The sequence below is a fragment of the Hipposideros armiger genome, unplaced genomic scaffold, assembly GCF_001890085.2.
Source record: "Hipposideros armiger isolate ML-2016 unplaced genomic scaffold, ASM189008v1 scaffold_824, whole genome shotgun sequence".
NCBI classification, from domain to species: Eukaryota; Metazoa; Chordata; class Mammalia; order Chiroptera; family Hipposideridae; genus Hipposideros; species Hipposideros armiger.
In genome coordinates, this window is record NW_017732174.1 from 491,346 (window position 1) to 509,045 (window position 17,700).

Genomic DNA, 17,700 nt, shown 5'->3' on the forward strand with positions numbered 1-17,700 from the left:
CACTGGTGGAGGGACCCCCATGCAGCCGGGGGTGGTGGGGACCCACCCCATCCAACCCCCATAACTAGGAAAAGAAAAACAAGAATAAAAGAAAATTCCTGGGAGGGGGAAAAAAATAACCAAATCCCAAGCTTTAACTACAGCTGTGAAACCAAATATTGGGAAGGGGGTAGGAGGGAGGGAGGGGCAAGTGTGCCCCAGGTCTCCCCCCTGGGCCCCCTCCCCTGAGGACTCGAGATAAGGCACCAAATACCTCATAGAACTTTAATGTTAAAAAAAGGAAACCAAATATCGTTGGCTGGGGGCCAGCCAGGGCAAGGGGTTGGGGGACAGGAGGGAGCCAGGGTTGGGAAGGTGATGGGGGAATTCATGCCCCTCACCCCCCTCTTGCCCTTTCCACTCCAGTCCCCCGTCTTGACTCCGGGAAACAAAACTATCTCATCGTTTTTATTTTGTGGTCTGTACAGAGCCTGTGTCCGTGTGTCTGTGTGTGAGCGAGAGAGTTGGGGGGGTTGGGGAACGTTATGTGGGGTTGGGAAGGGAGACTCCAGGCCAGGCTCTGAGCTAGGCGAGATTTCTGAGGTGGGGGGGCCAGGGGCCTGGGCTAGAGAGAGAGGAAAATGACTGGATTGGAGAAACGGGGAGCCCCCTGAATTTCTCCCCAACCATGACCTCCTACTTGAGGGAGGGACAGAGGCTGGGTCTATCCTAATGGTGGGCCTTTTAATTGTGCCAAAAAAAAAAAAAGAAAAAAGAAAAAATGCCAGTAACTAAAACACCTCTCTGTTCTCTTCTGGGAGGGAGGGGCTGGGGTGTAAGTGGGGGTGGGTGGAGATGGGGAATCCAGGCCCCTGTATGAGTTGGGACTAAGATCAGGAGCGGGAAGAATGAGTTTCCCACACATCCCTTCCCTGGGGAGGGCCAAGAGCGGTTCTCTGAGCCTCGCTCCTTGAGAAGATAGAATAAAGGACTAGCCACGTAGGGGTTGACCTGACCTGACTCGATTTCCTCACCCACCCAAATCCCAGGGTGCCTCTCTCCCTTTAGCCCAGGGTAGGGGGAACTGAGTGAGAGAGAGAGAGTGAGACAGACTGAGCAAGATTGAGACACGCGGGTCCCCACTGGCCTCTGAGTGGGAAAGGCAAGTGCGAGAGATAAAGGCCTCCAAGAGAAAAAAGAAACAAACCAAAGATTTAACCATTAAAAAAAAAAAAAACCCACAGACAACTCCGCTACCTTTTTATACGTTGGAAAAAAAAGTGAAAAAAATTAAAAAATAAAAAAAATACACAAAAACTCCAAGCCGCGGTTCCTAAGTGCGGCTTGAACTTTGACCTCAGCAGTCTCCAAAGCAAGATGACGATGACAAAGGCGAAACAAAAAAGAAAAAATAATGTATATTTTTAAGTATTTGTCCTTGAGATGTTAGCTCCTTGTTAAACACAAAAAGGAGAGAAAAATCCAGAGAGAAGTGTTGCTGGGATGGAGACAACTATTTACTATGTCTGTGACCCCTCCCCTCTGCCCTCTCCTATCCTCTTTCCCTGCTGCCCCTCCCCCAACCTGTCCTCCAATCCCAGGGGCTCAGTATTTATTTATTTATATAATTGCAGGGTGACTGGGGTCCTCTCTCGACAAATTGTAGAGAGGGCCTTTGGAGTATGGTGGGGTGCGGAAGGGGCAAGGAGTCTTTGGGGGAAAGCAGGGGCCTGATCTTTGATCAACTCTCTGCTGGCTCCTTCCTGGCTTCTGGTTCCACTGCTGCCACCATCACCTCCCAAATCCAAAGCTGCCCTAGGCCAAGGTGACCACCCCACCAGGTAACCTGATTGGCTCAGCCCCTGGGGTGGGTGTCTCTCACCTACTCATTGGAATGACCAGGTTGGAATGGAGATGGGAGGTGGTGGCAAGCAGTGGGCAAGGGAGACCAAGAAGTAGCATCCAAAATTCAGCAGGCCCTGGAGAAGACCTGCCTTTCCTCCACTCTCACTAAGTTAGCCCCTCTTTCAGTTCTGTCTGACCCCTGTGTTGGTAGCCCCTCCCTTGTCATCCTGTACCCCCTTCCTGTCTCTTCTCGTGGTAGCGGGTTAGCGTTTCAGTGTTCTTAACTCCAATCTGCTTGTTCATTGTACAATGTGCTTCTTTTAAGGCCCCATTTTTGTAACTTGAGTGTGTCATTCATCTGAACAACATCAAAAAATAAAAAATTAAAAACTGTACAGAGAGACATGCTGCCTGCTCTCCTTGGTCTCCTCACTGTCCTGGGAAGGGTGGTGGGGAATCGGGGTACGAGGGTGGGTTATGTGTGCACTGGGGGAGGGGAGGCCTTTACCGCTGTTCAGTGAATGTATGTTCAGAAGTGAGACCTGAATTTTTGTGTTTTTTTTTTTGTCAATCAGAAACCCAAGCCTCAGAACTTAGGATGAATTCAAATTCCTAAATTCAAATCTCCGTTCTGCCAGTTTATAGCTATGTGACCTTCATGTGAACTTCAGTGTCCTCATCTGTAACACTGAGACAATACCTGTGCTGGGGTTGTAAGAATTAAATGATGATGTGATGATGTAAATGCTTAGGACAGATCTCCAGCACACTGTCTTCAATAAATGAGAGCCATAAGAAAGCCAGGAAAGCAATAGAGTACTTTCCCAGTTCCATCCCCAGAGGACTAACAAGACCCTTTAAAAACCGAGCTGATTTTGAAGTTGTCTGGTGATAACAAGGTACACAGCCCCTTCTCTTTCAGAGCGACATTACTCTCATTCTCAAATTTTTTGCCTACACTAAGCCATTTGGCAGGAATAGCAGCTTCACAGGCCAGGCCATGGGCTGATCCTCAAGTCCTCACCACTGAAAATCAGAAATGGTGTCAGAACAGGGTCTTCTCACTGCCATCATGTCTCCTTGTCACTGTTCCATCCTCTGATGTATGCCTGGCACTCAAGTGTTGGGATTCTGCAAATTGAATAGTGAGGGATAGGGAGGAGAAAGGAAAAGTGGGAGGGCTTGGGTCATTTAGAAAGATTAAAGGTATTAGCACTGCATCGTTTGGCAAGATTGAAAGACAAGTCAGTAGGGACGGGGAAATGGGATTTGGGATGGAGGCTCAGAATACTCTAACGTCATTTAGTCCAGCCCCTGCCTGCAGGGTGGTGAAGTCAGAACCGCACAGACCCAAAAGTTCCTTGTCGCTCAGGCCATCCTGTGACAGGCACAGATGGCACGCCTGAGAGCGCTGTGAAACTGAACTAGGCACCCACCTGTAGCCCTGCGAATGTGCCCAACTGCTCCACATACCCTCCCCTATAGCCATACTTGGGCCTCCTTCTGTCAAGAACACACTGGGCACTAGAGGACCCCTGTTCTGTCTCCTTGACGGTTCTGTGTATGCAGCTTCCACATGCAAGGCTCTTCTTAGAGGTGTCTGCAAGTCACCTGCATCAGAGCTGGTGTATTCAAAACAGATTCCTGGGTCTCACCCAGACGTGCTTGCTGGATCCAAACCTCTGGGGGACTTGCCTAACACCTGGTCAAGTTCAAGAAACTTTGTCTTTCCAACTCGAACCCCGCATCTAACAAATGTTTCATTAGTGCCATCGTTTTTTAGGACAAGTGGTTCAACGGAGGACCATGGACATTTTAGCAGGGTGATAGTGAACAGTGAATCTTGTTCATAAACATGCTTGCACACAAACTTTTCTTAGTGTGGAGTCTAGTTTTCTTTAGAGGCTCTAGAAAGGAACCACAATAAAGATGGTCATCCCATTGTCAGAGTCATTCTTCTCTGCTGAAAGCATCTTTATCTTGGGATCAACCAGCACCCTCAGTTTTTTTTTTCTCCATTCCCATCCTTTTTAAAAATTTTTTTTATTGGGGAACAGTGTTTTTTTCCAGGACCCATCAGCTCCAAGTCAAGTAGTTGTTTCAATCTAGTTGTGGAGGGCGCAGCTCAGCTCCAAGTCCAGTTGCCATTTTCACTCTAGTTGTGGGGGGCACAGCCCACCATGCGGGAATTGAACTGGCAACCTTGTTAAGAGCATGCACTCTAACCAACTGAACTACCCATCCGCCCCCCAACATTTTTTATTTTTTGTAAAGATTTCATTGGGAAATTGTGGAAGGGGAACAGTGTTGGGAAATTGGGGAAGGGGAATAGCCAAGTTGTCCTTCAATCTTAGTTGTGGAGGGCGCAGCTAGCTCAGCTCCAAGTCCAGTCGCCATCCGGTCGTCCATTGGCAGCCTGCGGCCCCTCAACTCAAGGTGCCATGTTCAATATTAGTTGCGGGTGGGCATAGCCCACCATCCCATGCGGGAGTCAAACTGGAAACCTTGTTGCTAAGAGTGCACGTTCTAACCACTGAGCCATCTGGCTGCCTGTCAGCAGCTCTGGGCAGTTCAGCTCAAGGCGCCGTGTTTAATCTTAGTTGCGGTGGGCATAGCCCACCATCCCATGCGGGAGTCGGACCAGCAACCTTGTTAGGAGCACATACTCTTACCAGTTGAGCCATCCTGCCACCTGCTGGCAGCTCAGCGGCAGCTCAGCTCTGGCACAGCTCACTGGCCCACGTGGGAATCCAACCAGCAACCCTGTTGCTCAGAGCTCGCGCTCTTAACCGAGCCACTCAGCCAGCGCCCGCCCCCCCCCATCCTTTTTCTTGATTCAGCCTCATTTTTATCTGGTTTTGCAAGCATAAAGCCTCCGATTGTCCTAAGCACTTATTTGGTATGACTGTCAGGGTGTTATAGCTCTTCTGGAGAGGAGGCCATTTGAGGACACATCTCTACTTGGTGATTAAGGGGGTCTGGCATGCTGGGCTAACTTGGTTTGAGTCCTTTCTGCAGGGTATGAGGTTCCTGAAAGGTGGTGCCTAGGATCAATACACTCTGGTTGAAAACTGCTTAATAGATAACTGCTCTTCATTAGCTGTCAAGATACCAAATGGGTGCTTTTTCTTTTTAAAAATGACTAAAGCAAGCATAATGTAACAAACTCTCTCTTAATGGAGTTAGGTGAGCTAACTCCTGAGTTTCTAGCCTGGCTCCACCACCTGCGTGGCCTTGGTCTCTCCCCTCTCTGAGCCCTCCTTTTTTCACCCAAGCCACAGGCTAACCCAGTCGTCTCAGAGCTCCACTGCCCAGAGGGTGGCAGGACTGTTGGGAGTCCAGAGAAATGCAGAGGCTGTGTGGGCGGTTCTCAGGCCTTTCCCCTGGGATCACTACAAACAACATCCATTTTACCTCTCTTTTATTAGTGTTCCAAATAATTCTCTCCAACAAAAAGACTGGAGTAGGGGGTGGCTGGTTAGCTCAGGTGTTTAGAGCACAGCGCTCATAACATCAAGGTTGCCAGTTTGATCCCCACATGGGCCACTGAGATACACCCTCCACAACTAGATTAAAGACAACTACTTGACTTGAAGTTGATGGGTCCTGGAAAAACACTGATCCCCGCCAAAAAAAAGACTGGAGTAATCTTGCGGGGGGAGGGGTGTTTTTCTTGGGGTGTGGCTCCTAGAAGACTACCTTAGCTACTGAGTATTCCCACCCGTCTCACACTCCATCTCCTTTCCCCCTTGACCTCCCCCAAGTATGAAGAAGGCAGCAGAGGGCAGAGGAAAGCATATAGGTGATTAAACCAAATGAAATTAGGCTTAAGTTCAAGCTCTGCACTACCTGGGTTGAATGGCCTTGGGCAAGTCACCTTACTGCTTTTGACTTTGGATTCCTTCCATGTAAAAATGTTCTTTACACAGCATTAGTCTGAAGGTGATTACAAAAAATGCAGGACTTGAGACAAACTAGAAGTTCAAAATTCAGTCAGCCACCCTAACCATGGCTCTCCCAACAAACATGATAGCTGAGCTAGAGTTCAACTCTCCCTCCCCTTATAAGGCTTCTTCCCCCAGCCAACCCTTACTCAGAATCTTCTCCAACTCCAGTTGGGTCTGGTGGCTCCTGGAGTCACCCTCCTCTGCCACCTGAGATCATGCCTTTCCCAGACCTGCATGTACCCTCAGGAAACCATAGTGAGAAAGCCAGATGCTTTGGGGGAGATGGCTCAATCAAGCCAGGAAGTGGGGGACAGAGGTGGTGAGAACAGAGAAGATTTTCCCAAATGTGCCTGCCACCATTAAAAACAGCTTCAAGCTTTTCTGCAAAGCTGTGGGGACCTCTAGTGGCAAGAGAGCCATGTTGCCTCCATCTAGCACCAGAGTGAAGTCCCAAGTCCTCAGGAGCCAAGCCCTTGGACGTCAAGTCCATCTCAGTAAACATTCAGCAAATGTTTACTGAGCTCCTACTACTTGCCAGGCCTTTCTAGACGCTGGGAACGCAGCCATGAAAAGTCAGACCAGCTCATGGCTCCCAAATTCCACCCCACACAGCCAGGCCAGCCAAAAGCATTTAAATGTCCAACTCAGTCTTTATTGACTGTTTCACCTTGGGGTCACCAGTGCTAACAGGTGGAAGGGCGGTGGGCACCTTTACGCATATCAAGGACCCCAGAGCACCCCCCCTCAGAAGAGAATAAATCCAGTTACAGAACTTACACAGTGGTTGGGAGGAGTGGAGGAAGGGGTACTGTATGTACAGAGACTTAAGGGTACGATGGAGGAGGTTCTTCAGCAACAGGGCGTGCTGCTGCTGCAGAGGGAATGGGCAGGGTCAGCCACTGATCTGGACCCCCTCAGCCTCAGCCAGAGGGTAGATCTCAATGGTCTCCACTAGGGGCAGCGCCTCCACTGCAGTCTCCATCACAGCCAGGCCAACGGCAGCCTCCGCCTCTGCCAGCTGCTGCCGCACAGCTGCCTGGTGCTGCTGCTGGTGGGTCTTGCGGTGCTTCCACAGGTTGGAGAAGGAGCGGTAGCTTTTCCCACAGTCGGGGCAGGAATAGGGCCGCTCATTTGTGTGAATGCGGCGATGTTCTGCCAGGCGCATGGAGATTGCAAAGGCCTTGCCACACTCTTCACAGGCAAAGGGCCGCTCACCTGTGTGCAGGCGCCGGTGGTCCTTTAGGTGGGTACTCTGACGGAATGCCTTGCCACAGTCCGGACACGGGTATGGCCTCTCGCCTGTGTGGATGCGCTGGTGCACCTGCAGCGATGTCTCTGTGCTGAATAGCTTCTTGCACTCGCTGCACTCCAGGCCCCGGCGTCGGGCAGGGGCTGCAGGGGCTGCAGCGGCAGTGCCTGCAAGGGTTGTCGCAGAGGCAACTGGTGTGCGAGGGGCACGTGGGGCCCGAGGGGCTGGGGGCTCCTTAGCTAGGACCTCTCCAGGCCCAGCAGCCGCGTGGGCTGCCTCATGTGCCTGCAGCCGAGCAGCTGAGCCCACTTTCTTGCCACAGGTGTCACACTCAAAGCGCCGTGGGCCCTGGGCAGCAGCGGCCGCACAGCGGTGCTCATGGAGCCGCAGTGAGGAAGGGAAGGCAGCCCCACAAGATGGGCAGCGATGTGGCTGAAGCCCAGCGTGGGCCACAAGCTGGTGCACCTCCAGCAGCCGGCGCAGCAGGAAGGAGCGGGGGCACTCGCGACACTTGTAGGGGTACTCGCCCGTATGGTGGTAGCGGTGCATGAGCAGGCGGTAGGGACGGTGAAAACGCACTCCGCACTCCTGGCAGCGGTAGGGGAAGTGCTGGGCGTGTACCAGGCGGTGTTGCCTCAGTGTAGAGCTCTGTGTGAAAGCCTTGCCACAGTCCCCACACCGGTAGGGCCGCTCCCCTGTATGTGTGAGCCGGTGGCGGGCCAGGTTGGCAGGTGAGTTGAAAGGCTTGGAGCAGTCTGGGCAGGGGAAGGGCCGTTCACCCGTGTGTGTGCGCAGGTGGTTTCGCACATGAGACTTCTTCTTGAACATCTTGCCACAAATGCCACACTTATGGCGCCGTTCTAGTCGGTGCACAAAACGCTGGTGCCGGGTCAGCTGCAATGCCTTGCCAAATTCACGGCTGCACAAGAGGCAGCGGTAAGTGCCTGGGGCAGCAGGCTCTGCTGAGCTCTCCTCAGACACGGCGGGCTCTGGGGCCTCTGGCTCTCCAGTCTCTGGGGGAGGAGGCTCAGGGAAACTAATGACAGGCTCCTCTGGTGGGACTGGTGTTGTGGGCAGAGGGACACCCCCCACCCCATGGGTACGACGGTGATAAAGGAACTTGGTGAGGTTGACAAAGTTCTTTCCACATGGACATGAATGCAGAGGGTTTGGGGTGTGGGCTCGCCGATGGGCCAGGAGGAGGGCCTCTGTGCTGAAGGCCAGGCCACAGTCCACACACAGGAAGTGAGACTCACTGCTGTGGTCCCCAAGGTGCTGGTCCAGACTGGAAGGGCTGGGGAAGACACGACTGCACAGGGGGCACTTAAAGACTCCCTCCCGGTGACTCCGCAGATGCTGCTGTAGCTGATGAGGTGAGAGAAAGAGCTGATCACAGGCAGAGCAAAACAGCTCCTGGGTGGCAGCCCCGCCTGGCTCTCCACTGTTGTTCCTCCGAGGGGCCTTGCGCCCCCGGCGATCACGCCCAATGGCTTCACCATTGCGCAGCTCATAACTATGGTCAGAGGATGGCAGGGAATCAGGCTGAGTCACGGGGACCTCTGCAGGTGATGGGGTCAGGGTTTCCTGCTGCAAGGCAGGCTCCTCAGACTCTGGGGCAGGAGCAGGGAAGTGGGTGGCCTGGTGTTCCAAGAAGTCGGCTGGTAGCTGGAAGAGCTGGGAGCACTCAGAGCACTTGTAGAGGAGCAGCTCCACCTCAGTCACCACCTCAGTGGTGGTGGCAGCAGCAGAGGGGACAGCCGCCCCTTCACCACCCTCTTCTGCTTTGCGGTATGAGTGTTCCATGGCCACACGGGCCTGGCCCATGGGGGGCCCTAGGACTACTGGGGACCCCAACACAACTGGGGCCGGAGGCTTGGTGGGAGTGGCTCGGAGGTGTGTCTGCCGGTGGTTCAGCCAGAGCTCTTGGCTGGCAAAAAGAGCCTTGCAATCTACACACTCATAATGGATGGTACTGGAGCTCACGGGGGGAACCTTGGGTGGGGGCTCAGCCGGCACTGCCTCCTGGGGTGCTATCATTTTCAGGTGCAGTTCCTGGTGCTCCAGGAGCTGGCTGGGTGACATCAGCAGCTGCCCACACTCCAAGCACTGGTACTGACTCTCTTGCACTAGGGTTTGATAGAGGCCCGTGCCAGAAGCTGCCTCTGTGGCCACAGTGACTCCAGGGTCGGCCACACCCACCAGCTCAAAATGCTGCTGGGGCACATGCGAGTTCTGATGCATGAGCACCTCCTCCAGGGATCCATAGAGCTGGTTGCACTCAGAGCAAACAAAGCGATGCTCAATGTACAGGACCGTCTCCTCCGACTCCTCAGTCATGGCAGCAGCAAGGCCCTGGGCTGGAAGAGGGGAGAGGTGGGGACGAATCACAACTAAGTCCCTGCTTCCTCAGTCTGTCCCAGAGGTAGTTCTTTCCCTTTACCATCCCCCACCTAGATCTATATCTCCATCTAACTGCTTGCTTCCACTTTGCCACTTTCACACCCCTAACAATCCTTCCTCTCCCAAACACACAACAGCACCAAGCACAAAACCTTCCTGGCAGTGCCTTCCCAGTGAATCTACCCAAGTCTCACCTCTGAATCAACTTGCATCAAACTCCACCCACCAGATCCTTGCAACCTGTCCAATCCCTCATCTCACATGCCTCACAGCTGGCTTAAGGCCCCACCCATCTCAAGGACCCCTCTTCTAGTTACACCTCCTTCCACTGACTCCTCTCCTTACCAACTCACAACCCTATTCCTACTCCCAGCTGCCCAGGAGTCAACATAGGCCCTAACCACCTGCTTCTCCCAGCCTGCCTTGCTCCTCCCCTGCTCCATCCCCCAGGTTCTCAACCACTCAAACTGGGACAATATCTGGCCACTTCCAGCACCATCACATGGTCAATCCCTCTCCTTTACACACAACCTCTACTACCCACATTAATTCTCTCCCTCTGGTGCCCAGGTTCCTCATATCAAACTATCCCTTCCCCCGATCAACTTTTTTCACATAGGCCTAACCCACCTCCACAACCAGACTTTCCCCACCTTAACAACCACTTCTCCCTGAAACCCAGGCCCCCCTACTTCAAATCTAGGCCCTTTCCCACAACCCTAACCCCCTACTCAGAATACCCAGACCCATCTTCACAAAAACCTAACCCTTTCTTCATACCTAGACCCTTCCTGCCACCCTAACTCACGTCTCTGGGGTACCCAGACACTCTTCACATCAATCACCATTTCTTTGCACTGAGACCTCATATACAATTCTAATCCCCTCTGGGATATCCAGATCCCTTCTTCACACTGATTTAAATCCCTCATCTCCATATATCATTCCGGGGTCACTAAGACCCCTCCCCTTCACATTATTAACCTAATATTTTCTTCTTTGAAAAAAGACCCCCTTCCCACCCTAAACCATTCTAGGGATGCTCAGACACCCTACCCTCTTCATATCAACTTCATTCCTCTTTGCAAAAAGAGCCCGCACACACACTTACCCAATCCAGGGATATATATCCAGACTACCATTCACAATGGCTTGAACCCCTTTCACACATCGACCCTCCCGTTGCCCAACTCCCCTTTAGGGATACCGAGACCCTCTCTTCTTATGCAGAACCCCCACACCACCACATCCTAACCCAGACAGAAGCATAGCCAGATCCCTCTTCCTCACATCCAGACCCTCTCACCAGATATAGAGGATACCCAAAAAAATGTATACACATTTTAAGAAAGGAAAAAACTGTATAAATATTGTAGTACTCTATACTGATAACAAAAGATGAATACAAGTCATGTGTATACATTTTTTGGTACCCCCAATACACACACACACCTTTATTATATACCCTGGGGACACCCAGACCTCCAATTTCCTATCAATCTAACAGTTCATTCTCATTCCAGCAATATCCAGACACCCCCTTACCCAGATCTTTCTCACCACCCTAACCCTCTCCAGGGACACCCAATTTCCACTTTTCACCTTGATCTAATTCCCTGTACTTTTCAAAAGGACGACCTCCACCCAACCTATTCTAGGGACACCCAGACATCCTTTTCACATAACAAGGCTTCTTTGCACAGAGACACCCCCCACACACAAACCCATTCCAAGGGTACCCAACCCCCCTTCACGTTGGTTTAACTCCTCTTCACATTAATGTAACCCCATTCTTCACACCTGGACCTCTCCCTCATCTCTAACTGTGCCCTCCGGGGATGTCCGTTTCCTAATATTTTTTCACACCAAGACTCCTCTCACTGGCCTAATTCTTTCCCGGTATAACTCGACCCTCTCTTTACATTAACTAAATTACCTCTTCTCTCACGTCCTAAACCCCTCCCCGGGCACCCAAGTGCCTTCTAACCATCCACCCCCTTTCTGTTCTGGACCGTCCCAAGACCAAACCCTGTGCTCCGGATACCCCGCTGGAGCCTTGGGGACCCTCCTGGGGGCAGCTCTAACGCCTCCCTTCCCACCCAGGTCCCTCCCAGCCCCCAGCCTGAGCCCGGCCCCTCCTCACTCGGCCCCTTACACGACTCTAGACCCCTTCCCCACCCACCACCCCGGCCTGGCCCCCGCCCGGGAATCAGCGCGCTCCGCCGGCCGTTGGTGCCGCTCCGCCCTCACCGCCAGCGCGCGCCCCCCTCCGGCCCTCAGTGCGCAGGCGGTGGTGGCGAGAGCAGGCCGCAGGGGAGGGTGGGGAGCTGGGCCGGCCCTCCACGCGCGCGCCCGCCCGCACTCACCCGCCTCAGCCGTCTCGCATGCCCCGGACCCAGGCCCGGGCGGCTACTCCCCTCGCGCGGCCAAACCTAGCGCTGCGCCCTCTCTAGCTCCCGCCGTCGCCTCTCGCCTGCTCCGCAGCCTCGCTCTCGCCCCCAATCGCCCTCAGCAAAGCCCCTCCCACCTCTCCTCCCCGGCCGCCGGGCAGACGGCCGAACGCGCCCAATCATCGCCCGTCTGGCCCCTGCCGTTTGGCCAATCGACGCTCACGTCTCCGAGCTTGAACCAATAGTATGGAGCGTCGGGATCGGGGGATGCTCCTCCTCCACCTCCTCGTCGACTACGTTTGACGGCTCAGGAGGGGAGGGCAGCGCGATGACGTCAAGGCGGCGGAGCGAGGCTACGGGCGCCATCTTGGGATCTCCTAGCGGGAGTCGTGAGGGAGCCAGGGAGAAGTGGTGGAAATTGAGGCACACGACATGCGGTAGACGAGGACAGGGGTATTGAGGTGCAGGCACCCCCGAGGAGCGAAGGAAGAGAGTGAAGCACAAATCAGCTAGAAGAGTAGAGGAGAAACTATACCACCAATCACGGGGGGGGGGGGGGTTAAGAAAAGGGGAAATCAAGACTCCAGACTCACTTTGATAGAGAGGAATAAAGGCATCCTGAAGGTGGAGGAGAAAAACTTAGGGACCCTTAAGGGAGGGGGGAGGAGAAATGTCAGAGGAAAAGCAAGGAGAGAGGGAATATGAGGGAAGGAGGAAATGGGAAATAGAGAAAAAAGAAAAGCAGGAACAGGCAATTTCATTTGAAGTGTCGACTGAAAAATAATACCGACTAAGTAGTTTGTCACCATGAAGGATTTATTTGGGAAAAGGAAAGGATTGCAATCCAGTGCATGCAGACATGGCAAGCCACATGCACGCTCTGACTTGCGTTCCAAGATGGAGGGATATTTGTAGAAGGGAAAAAGGAAGTTAATGGAAGGGGAAGTTAGAGTCAGAGCTTTATTATAAACAGAGTTCTTCCTGTAGGGTTCTTGCATGTAGGGTTCTTGTGATTGGGATTAGGTAGAGCGAGAACTTCCATAAACCCACAGGCTTTCCTGACTGATTATGCTTGCTTAAAGTTCCAGTTCATCTTTATCAGAAGAAGCAGTGGGGGTGGGGGGGTGGGGGGGAGAGAGGTGGGCGGTAGGTGACCTAAAGGATAACCAGAGTGAGAACCTGAAGGAAGTGACCCTATAGCAGATGGACTGTACTCTGCTTCTTTCATGGGTGCCTTCCTTCCAGGCTGACCCCCTGCAGCTCAGGGACGAGAGAGTCTCCTTGCGTCCAAGGGTCTCTGGCTCTTCCTATTCACTGTCCCCTTCTGGCCCTGGGGACGTTGGGAACAAGTTGCCTCAGGTAGCACTGTTATAAACGTTTCTAGAGCTATTCCCTAAACCCAAGGACAGGGGAGCTGTAGGAGATGCACTTGATCTAACTGCACCCACACACACACACCATTTCTCAGATGAATAACGAGTCTCACAAGAATTGGTCATCTACGTTCCTGAGGCCAAAAAGCTATTATGGCAGGAGACCCCAAACACAGAGTATAAGACCTAGGTCTGACTCTTCAGTCATCATTTTGCTATGTCCTTCAATTGATTTCTTCCTGGGTGTCCCAATTTTCCACTAGATTATACTCCCTAGACCCATGTAATTAAACCAGGTTGCCTGGATTGGAATTTTGACCCTGCCACTTCCTAGCTGTTGCCTAGCTGAGGTATGGGGGAGTTGACTCCCCCATACCTCAATTTCCGCATCTGTGAAATGGGGATAATAGCCCCTGTTTCATGGTTATTGTGAGGCACAAAGTTAAAGCTATGTAAGAGTTATTTTTATTAGGACCTCAAGTAATAACATCTAACATGTCAGAAGTGTGTTATGTGCTAAGTATTATGCTCAGTGCTTTCCATGCATTATTTAGTTTAATCCTCTCAACAACCCTAGAAGGGAGGAACTATTATTCTCACTTTACCAAAAAAAAACCAAAACAGGCCCAGAGAAGTTAAGTAACTTGTTCATAATTAGGAAGAGACTGAGAGACAGAGCCAGGATTCCAACCCAGGAGTTGACTCCAAGGTCTACACTTATAGCCCCCAGGCTCTACTGCCTGGCTGGCAGGACTTAGTGGCATGTTGAATGGATAAATGCAAGAAGTAGAGGAAAGAAGTTGGTGGGACTCAGTGAGCTGTAAAGCTGGTAATTTGTTTGCTTTCAGGTTGAAATCACCTAGGGTGGGAGCCAGAGAACCTGGAAGGTAGGCTCAGCCTTTGACAGGCTCTGTGCCTTTGGGCAGGTTCTTACTCCTGCTGAGGCCTCCTTTCCCCACTTGAAAATGCAGCTTGGGTCGTCAGGCCCCTTTCTGCTCAGATCTTCTACTTCAGCGGTTCTCAACCTTCCTAATGCCGCGACCCCTTAATACAGTTCCTCATGTGGTGGTGACCCCCAACCATAAAATTATTTTCGTTGCTACTCTATAACTGTAATTTTGCTAGTTATGAATCGTAATGTAAGTATCTTTTTGTTTTCCGATGGTCTTAGGCGACCCCTGTGAAAGGGTCATTCGACTCCCAAAGGGGTCGCAACCCACAGGTTGAGAACCACTGTTCTATTTGGACCTTCCAACCTGTCTGGGTTGGCTAGGTCCCTTCTCTTCAGATGATATGGGAGTAAGTAAGCTGAGGCTTGGATCAGTCTTTCTAGAGGTGGTAGTATGGGACGAGGACTTCTGGGACAGGTTCAATTTAGAGAAGTGGAGTCTCTGCAAAAGCAAAGGTCTTGAGGGCGGCGTGAGTCTGGGTTTTTAGGCCTAGCTGAAGCTGAGGATAGGTGTTGGGGGTGCGGGGAACAATAGATGTTGCTCAAGTAGGGTGAGAAAGTGTGTGCAAAGTGAGTGGTCCTTCAGGGTCAGATGTATGTGTCAGATGTATGTTGGGACATCCCACATGCCAGATGCAAAGGGCTTCACATGCCAGACCAGTGTGAGAGTTGTCACATGCCACGTGTGCACGTGCGAAGCATACAGTCACGTGTGCTGGGGGCTGCACGTGAGTATGTCAGTGTCTCCTCCCCATCACGAGTGTTGGGGGTGGTGGTGGTGAGTCACAGGCTTAGCCTTCAGAGCCAACTGCCATGTTCCTTCCCCCCAAATTTCACCCCCCACCCAGCCGTGCACCACCCACCCCCACTCCAATATCTGTGTCACTGCTCTCTTCCATCCCTCTGCCCTGCTCAGCTCCCTCCTGAGTGGGAGGAAGTCTCCCACTTTGGTAGGTTCTGCCCTCCAGCTCCCTGTCCTTTCCCACTGCCTCTCTTCAGGTGACTAGAGAACCCACTTATCTTCATAGGTCCCAAGAATTTCTCTATGCATCCCATCCCTTTACCTCCATGGGGGCTATTTCTATTTCTAGGGGCTTTTCCCTTGTCTCCATGGGTTGGCCCCTCCTGCCTCAGTGGGCCTCTTATGTCCACATCGTCGTCTTTGTGGGTTTCCTGGGTCTGTGGGTCTCCCCTCTCCCCATTTCTGTGACCTTCTCCCACTCTTCTTGGTCCTCCCCCCATCTCTGTGATGTGCATCCTATTTCTGTGGGCGTCTTCTGTCTGTGGCTTTCTCCTGTCACCTTGGGCCACTCCCATGCCAGAAGAGAAGAGCTTTCTGTTCCCATGGGTCTCTTTCCATCTTCATGGGGGCTTTCTGGGTCCACAGGTGCCCTATCTCCAAGGTCCTCTGCTTGTCGCTGTGGTCTGCTCCCTTGTCTCAGTGGGACTTTCTTTTCTCTGGGCTTTTCCCTGTCTTTGTCCTTGTGGGGTTTGTGGACCTTCGCCCACCCCTGTGGATCTTGATGGCTGTCTTGCTTTTCCTCTGCATATTTCTTCATCTCTGTAGCCCTCTCCCACCAGCAGCATGGCCTTCACAGGTCTCCCTGCCTTTCATCTCCTCGGCTTCTGTGCCCAAGGGCTGCCTGGGCAGGGCGGTGGCATGGTGTGGTGGAGGGGGTGGCCCGGGGGTGGGCCCTCTGTCCAATGCAGCGCCTTCCCCTCATCAGCATTCTCCTCGCGAGCCCCCAGCCCCGACCAATACAGGCTCCCCCTCCTCCGAATCCCCTCCCTCCTCTCTCTGCCTGCCTCCCTTCCTCTTGCCCGCCCTCCTCCCAGCCTCCCTCTCTCCCTCCCTCATTTCAACCCCCCCCTGGCTCCCGGACCTAGCGCGGGCGGGCGGCGGGCGGGCAGGCAGGCAGGCAGGCAGGCAGGCAGGCAGGCAGGCAGCGGCCTCGGAGGGGAGAAGGAGAGGTGGTGGCAGCCGGCAGTGGGCAGCGGTGGCGGCCGGCAGCAGGGAGGCAGGCCCAGCTTGGGACCAGGAGCCAGTGGCTGCTCCTCACAGGGGACCAGGAGTCCGTGGCCAGGCCCTCCCACCGAGGCACCCCCGGGACACCCCACCCTCCTCTGCCTTCCTCTTCCACCTGCCCCTCTCCATCCTCCCCTCCCTCATCCTTTCCTTCCTCCCCACGTCTCCACCTCGCCTGCCCCCTTCTCAGCTCTCCGGGTCTTCCAGCACCCCATCCTCCCCAGCCCCTCCACTCCTCGGCCTCTCCCTGCCCCCAGCATGTTTTTTCCACAGGGGCTGAGGGCTTGAGGACTCCAGGCCCTTGCCTCATCCAGGGCAGGGCCAAGGCTGGGGGGAGGGGGGAAGGGGTGGCCCCCTCCCCCCCATCAAACCCTCCCCTCCCCCCACCTCTCCTGATGGCCGGCTTCCTTGTCTCCACCCAGTCCTCACCCCCTGTGGCCCCCCCAGGCCGGCCTGGCTAGGGGAGGGGGCAGGGGCCCTTTCCTGGGCCGGCTTCCCCCTCCCCCGGCTTTGCCTGTGCCCCCTCCCTCCTGTTCTCACCTTTCTCTTTTCCTTTCCTCCCTCCTTCCCCTCCATTTGCTCCTTCCCCCTCTCCTCTCTCCCCATCTCTCCTCCATTTTCTCCTTTTCCCTTCTTCTCCTCCCCGGCCCGCCCTCTCCTCTTACACCTGTCCTTCCTCCCTGCTCCTGGGGAGCTCCTGTTTTGGATTAGTTGGGGGCCCCCGCCAGAGGCGGGGGAGGGGGCCCTGTGGACTGCCCTCTCCCCCCGCCCCAGCCACACCACCACCCAGCGCCAGAGCATCTCCCTGCTGTCGTTCCTCGGGCCTCGAGGGAGCCCAGCCCTCCGTCCCACCAGGATCCGTGAGTGTCTGCAGGGCAGGGGTTGGGCTGGGGCTCGGCCTGGGTCCTGGAAGTCTGGGTTCACTGCCTCCTGGCGGGACCACCACATTCCCCTGCTCCCCGGACCGGCAAATACCCTCCCCCACCAGGGGCCTGCCCTGCGCCCTCCATCTCCCCAACCTCCACTCACCTCGTCCTTTTCTCACCCCTTCTTCTGGGTACACAGCTCACCCTCGCCCCCCAGGCCCTATCTCCTGGGGTCCTGAGGGGCTGACTGGCTCTTACTTGCGGTCTCACTCCTTCTCCGGACTCCAGGCACGTCTCCACCCCTCCTTTCTCCAGCCTGGGTCGACGGTGACCAGCTCTACTTGCTCTCACTGTCTGTCTCTTCTTCCCCGTGAACCTCATTCTCTCTGCCGGCCACGGGTCCATCCCCATCCCATCTGGTCCCTATCTCCTGGAACCGACTTTCTGCTTTTGAATCTCCATTTCATGTGGCTCTTGGGCCTCTCTCTGAGTCTGTCCAACTTCTCTCTTCTCTGCCATTAGCCTACCCCTTTCTTGGTCTCTCTCTCTCTCTCTCTCTCTCTCTCTCTCTCTCTCTCTCTCTCTCTCTCTCTCTCTCTCTCTCTCAACTCCTCTGTCTCTACTCTTATCTTTTGGAGATTCCCATGCCAGGTCTAGCTGTCTTATCACTTCTCTC

At 53.8% G+C, this 17,700-nt stretch overlaps 2 protein-coding genes across 7 annotated transcripts in view; one reads left to right on the forward strand and one right to left on the reverse strand.

The window, feature by feature from the left end:
* Positions 1-6,401: 6,401 nt before the first annotated feature.
* ZNF574 (zinc finger protein 574) lies at positions 6,402-11,942 on the reverse strand. Of its 2 annotated transcripts, none has more exons than XM_019629049.1 (2): positions 11,787-11,942; positions 6,402-9,377 (listed from the first exon to the last, which is right to left on the reverse strand). In XM_019629049.1, the coding sequence occupies exon 2, from the start codon at positions 9,355-9,357 to the stop codon at positions 6,664-6,666; it is 2,694 nt and encodes an 897-aa protein (XP_019484594.1). In that variant the 5' UTR covers positions 9,358-9,377; positions 11,787-11,942; the 3' UTR covers positions 6,402-6,663. The 2 variants fall into 2 exon arrangements, with proteins under 2 accessions (XP_019484594.1, XP_019484593.1); XM_019629048.1 differs by lacking the exon at positions 11,787-11,942 and adding an exon at positions 10,532-11,523.
* A 4,806-nt stretch (positions 11,943-16,748) lies between these two features.
* Positions 16,749-17,700, forward strand: part of GRIK5 (glutamate ionotropic receptor kainate type subunit 5) — a 53,098-nt gene continuing 52,146 nt past the window's right edge. For all 5 annotated transcript variants that reach the window (XM_019629044.1, XM_019629046.1, XM_019629043.1 and 2 more), the window contains exon 1: positions 16,749-17,018. The gene's annotated coding sequence lies outside the window, so the exon portion shown is untranslated. The remainder of the gene's footprint in view (positions 17,019-17,700) is intronic.

Excerpts from the sequence above, each read along its gene's own strand:
- ZNF574 (XM_019629048.1), bottom strand. The coding sequence starts at position 10,562 with ATGGTAGTCTGGATATATATCCCTGGATTGG. Across the intron at positions 9,378-10,531 it reads GATATATATCCCTGGATTGG|CCCAGGGCCTTGCTGCTGCC; the intron begins GTAAGTGTGTGT and ends CCCCTCTTCCAG.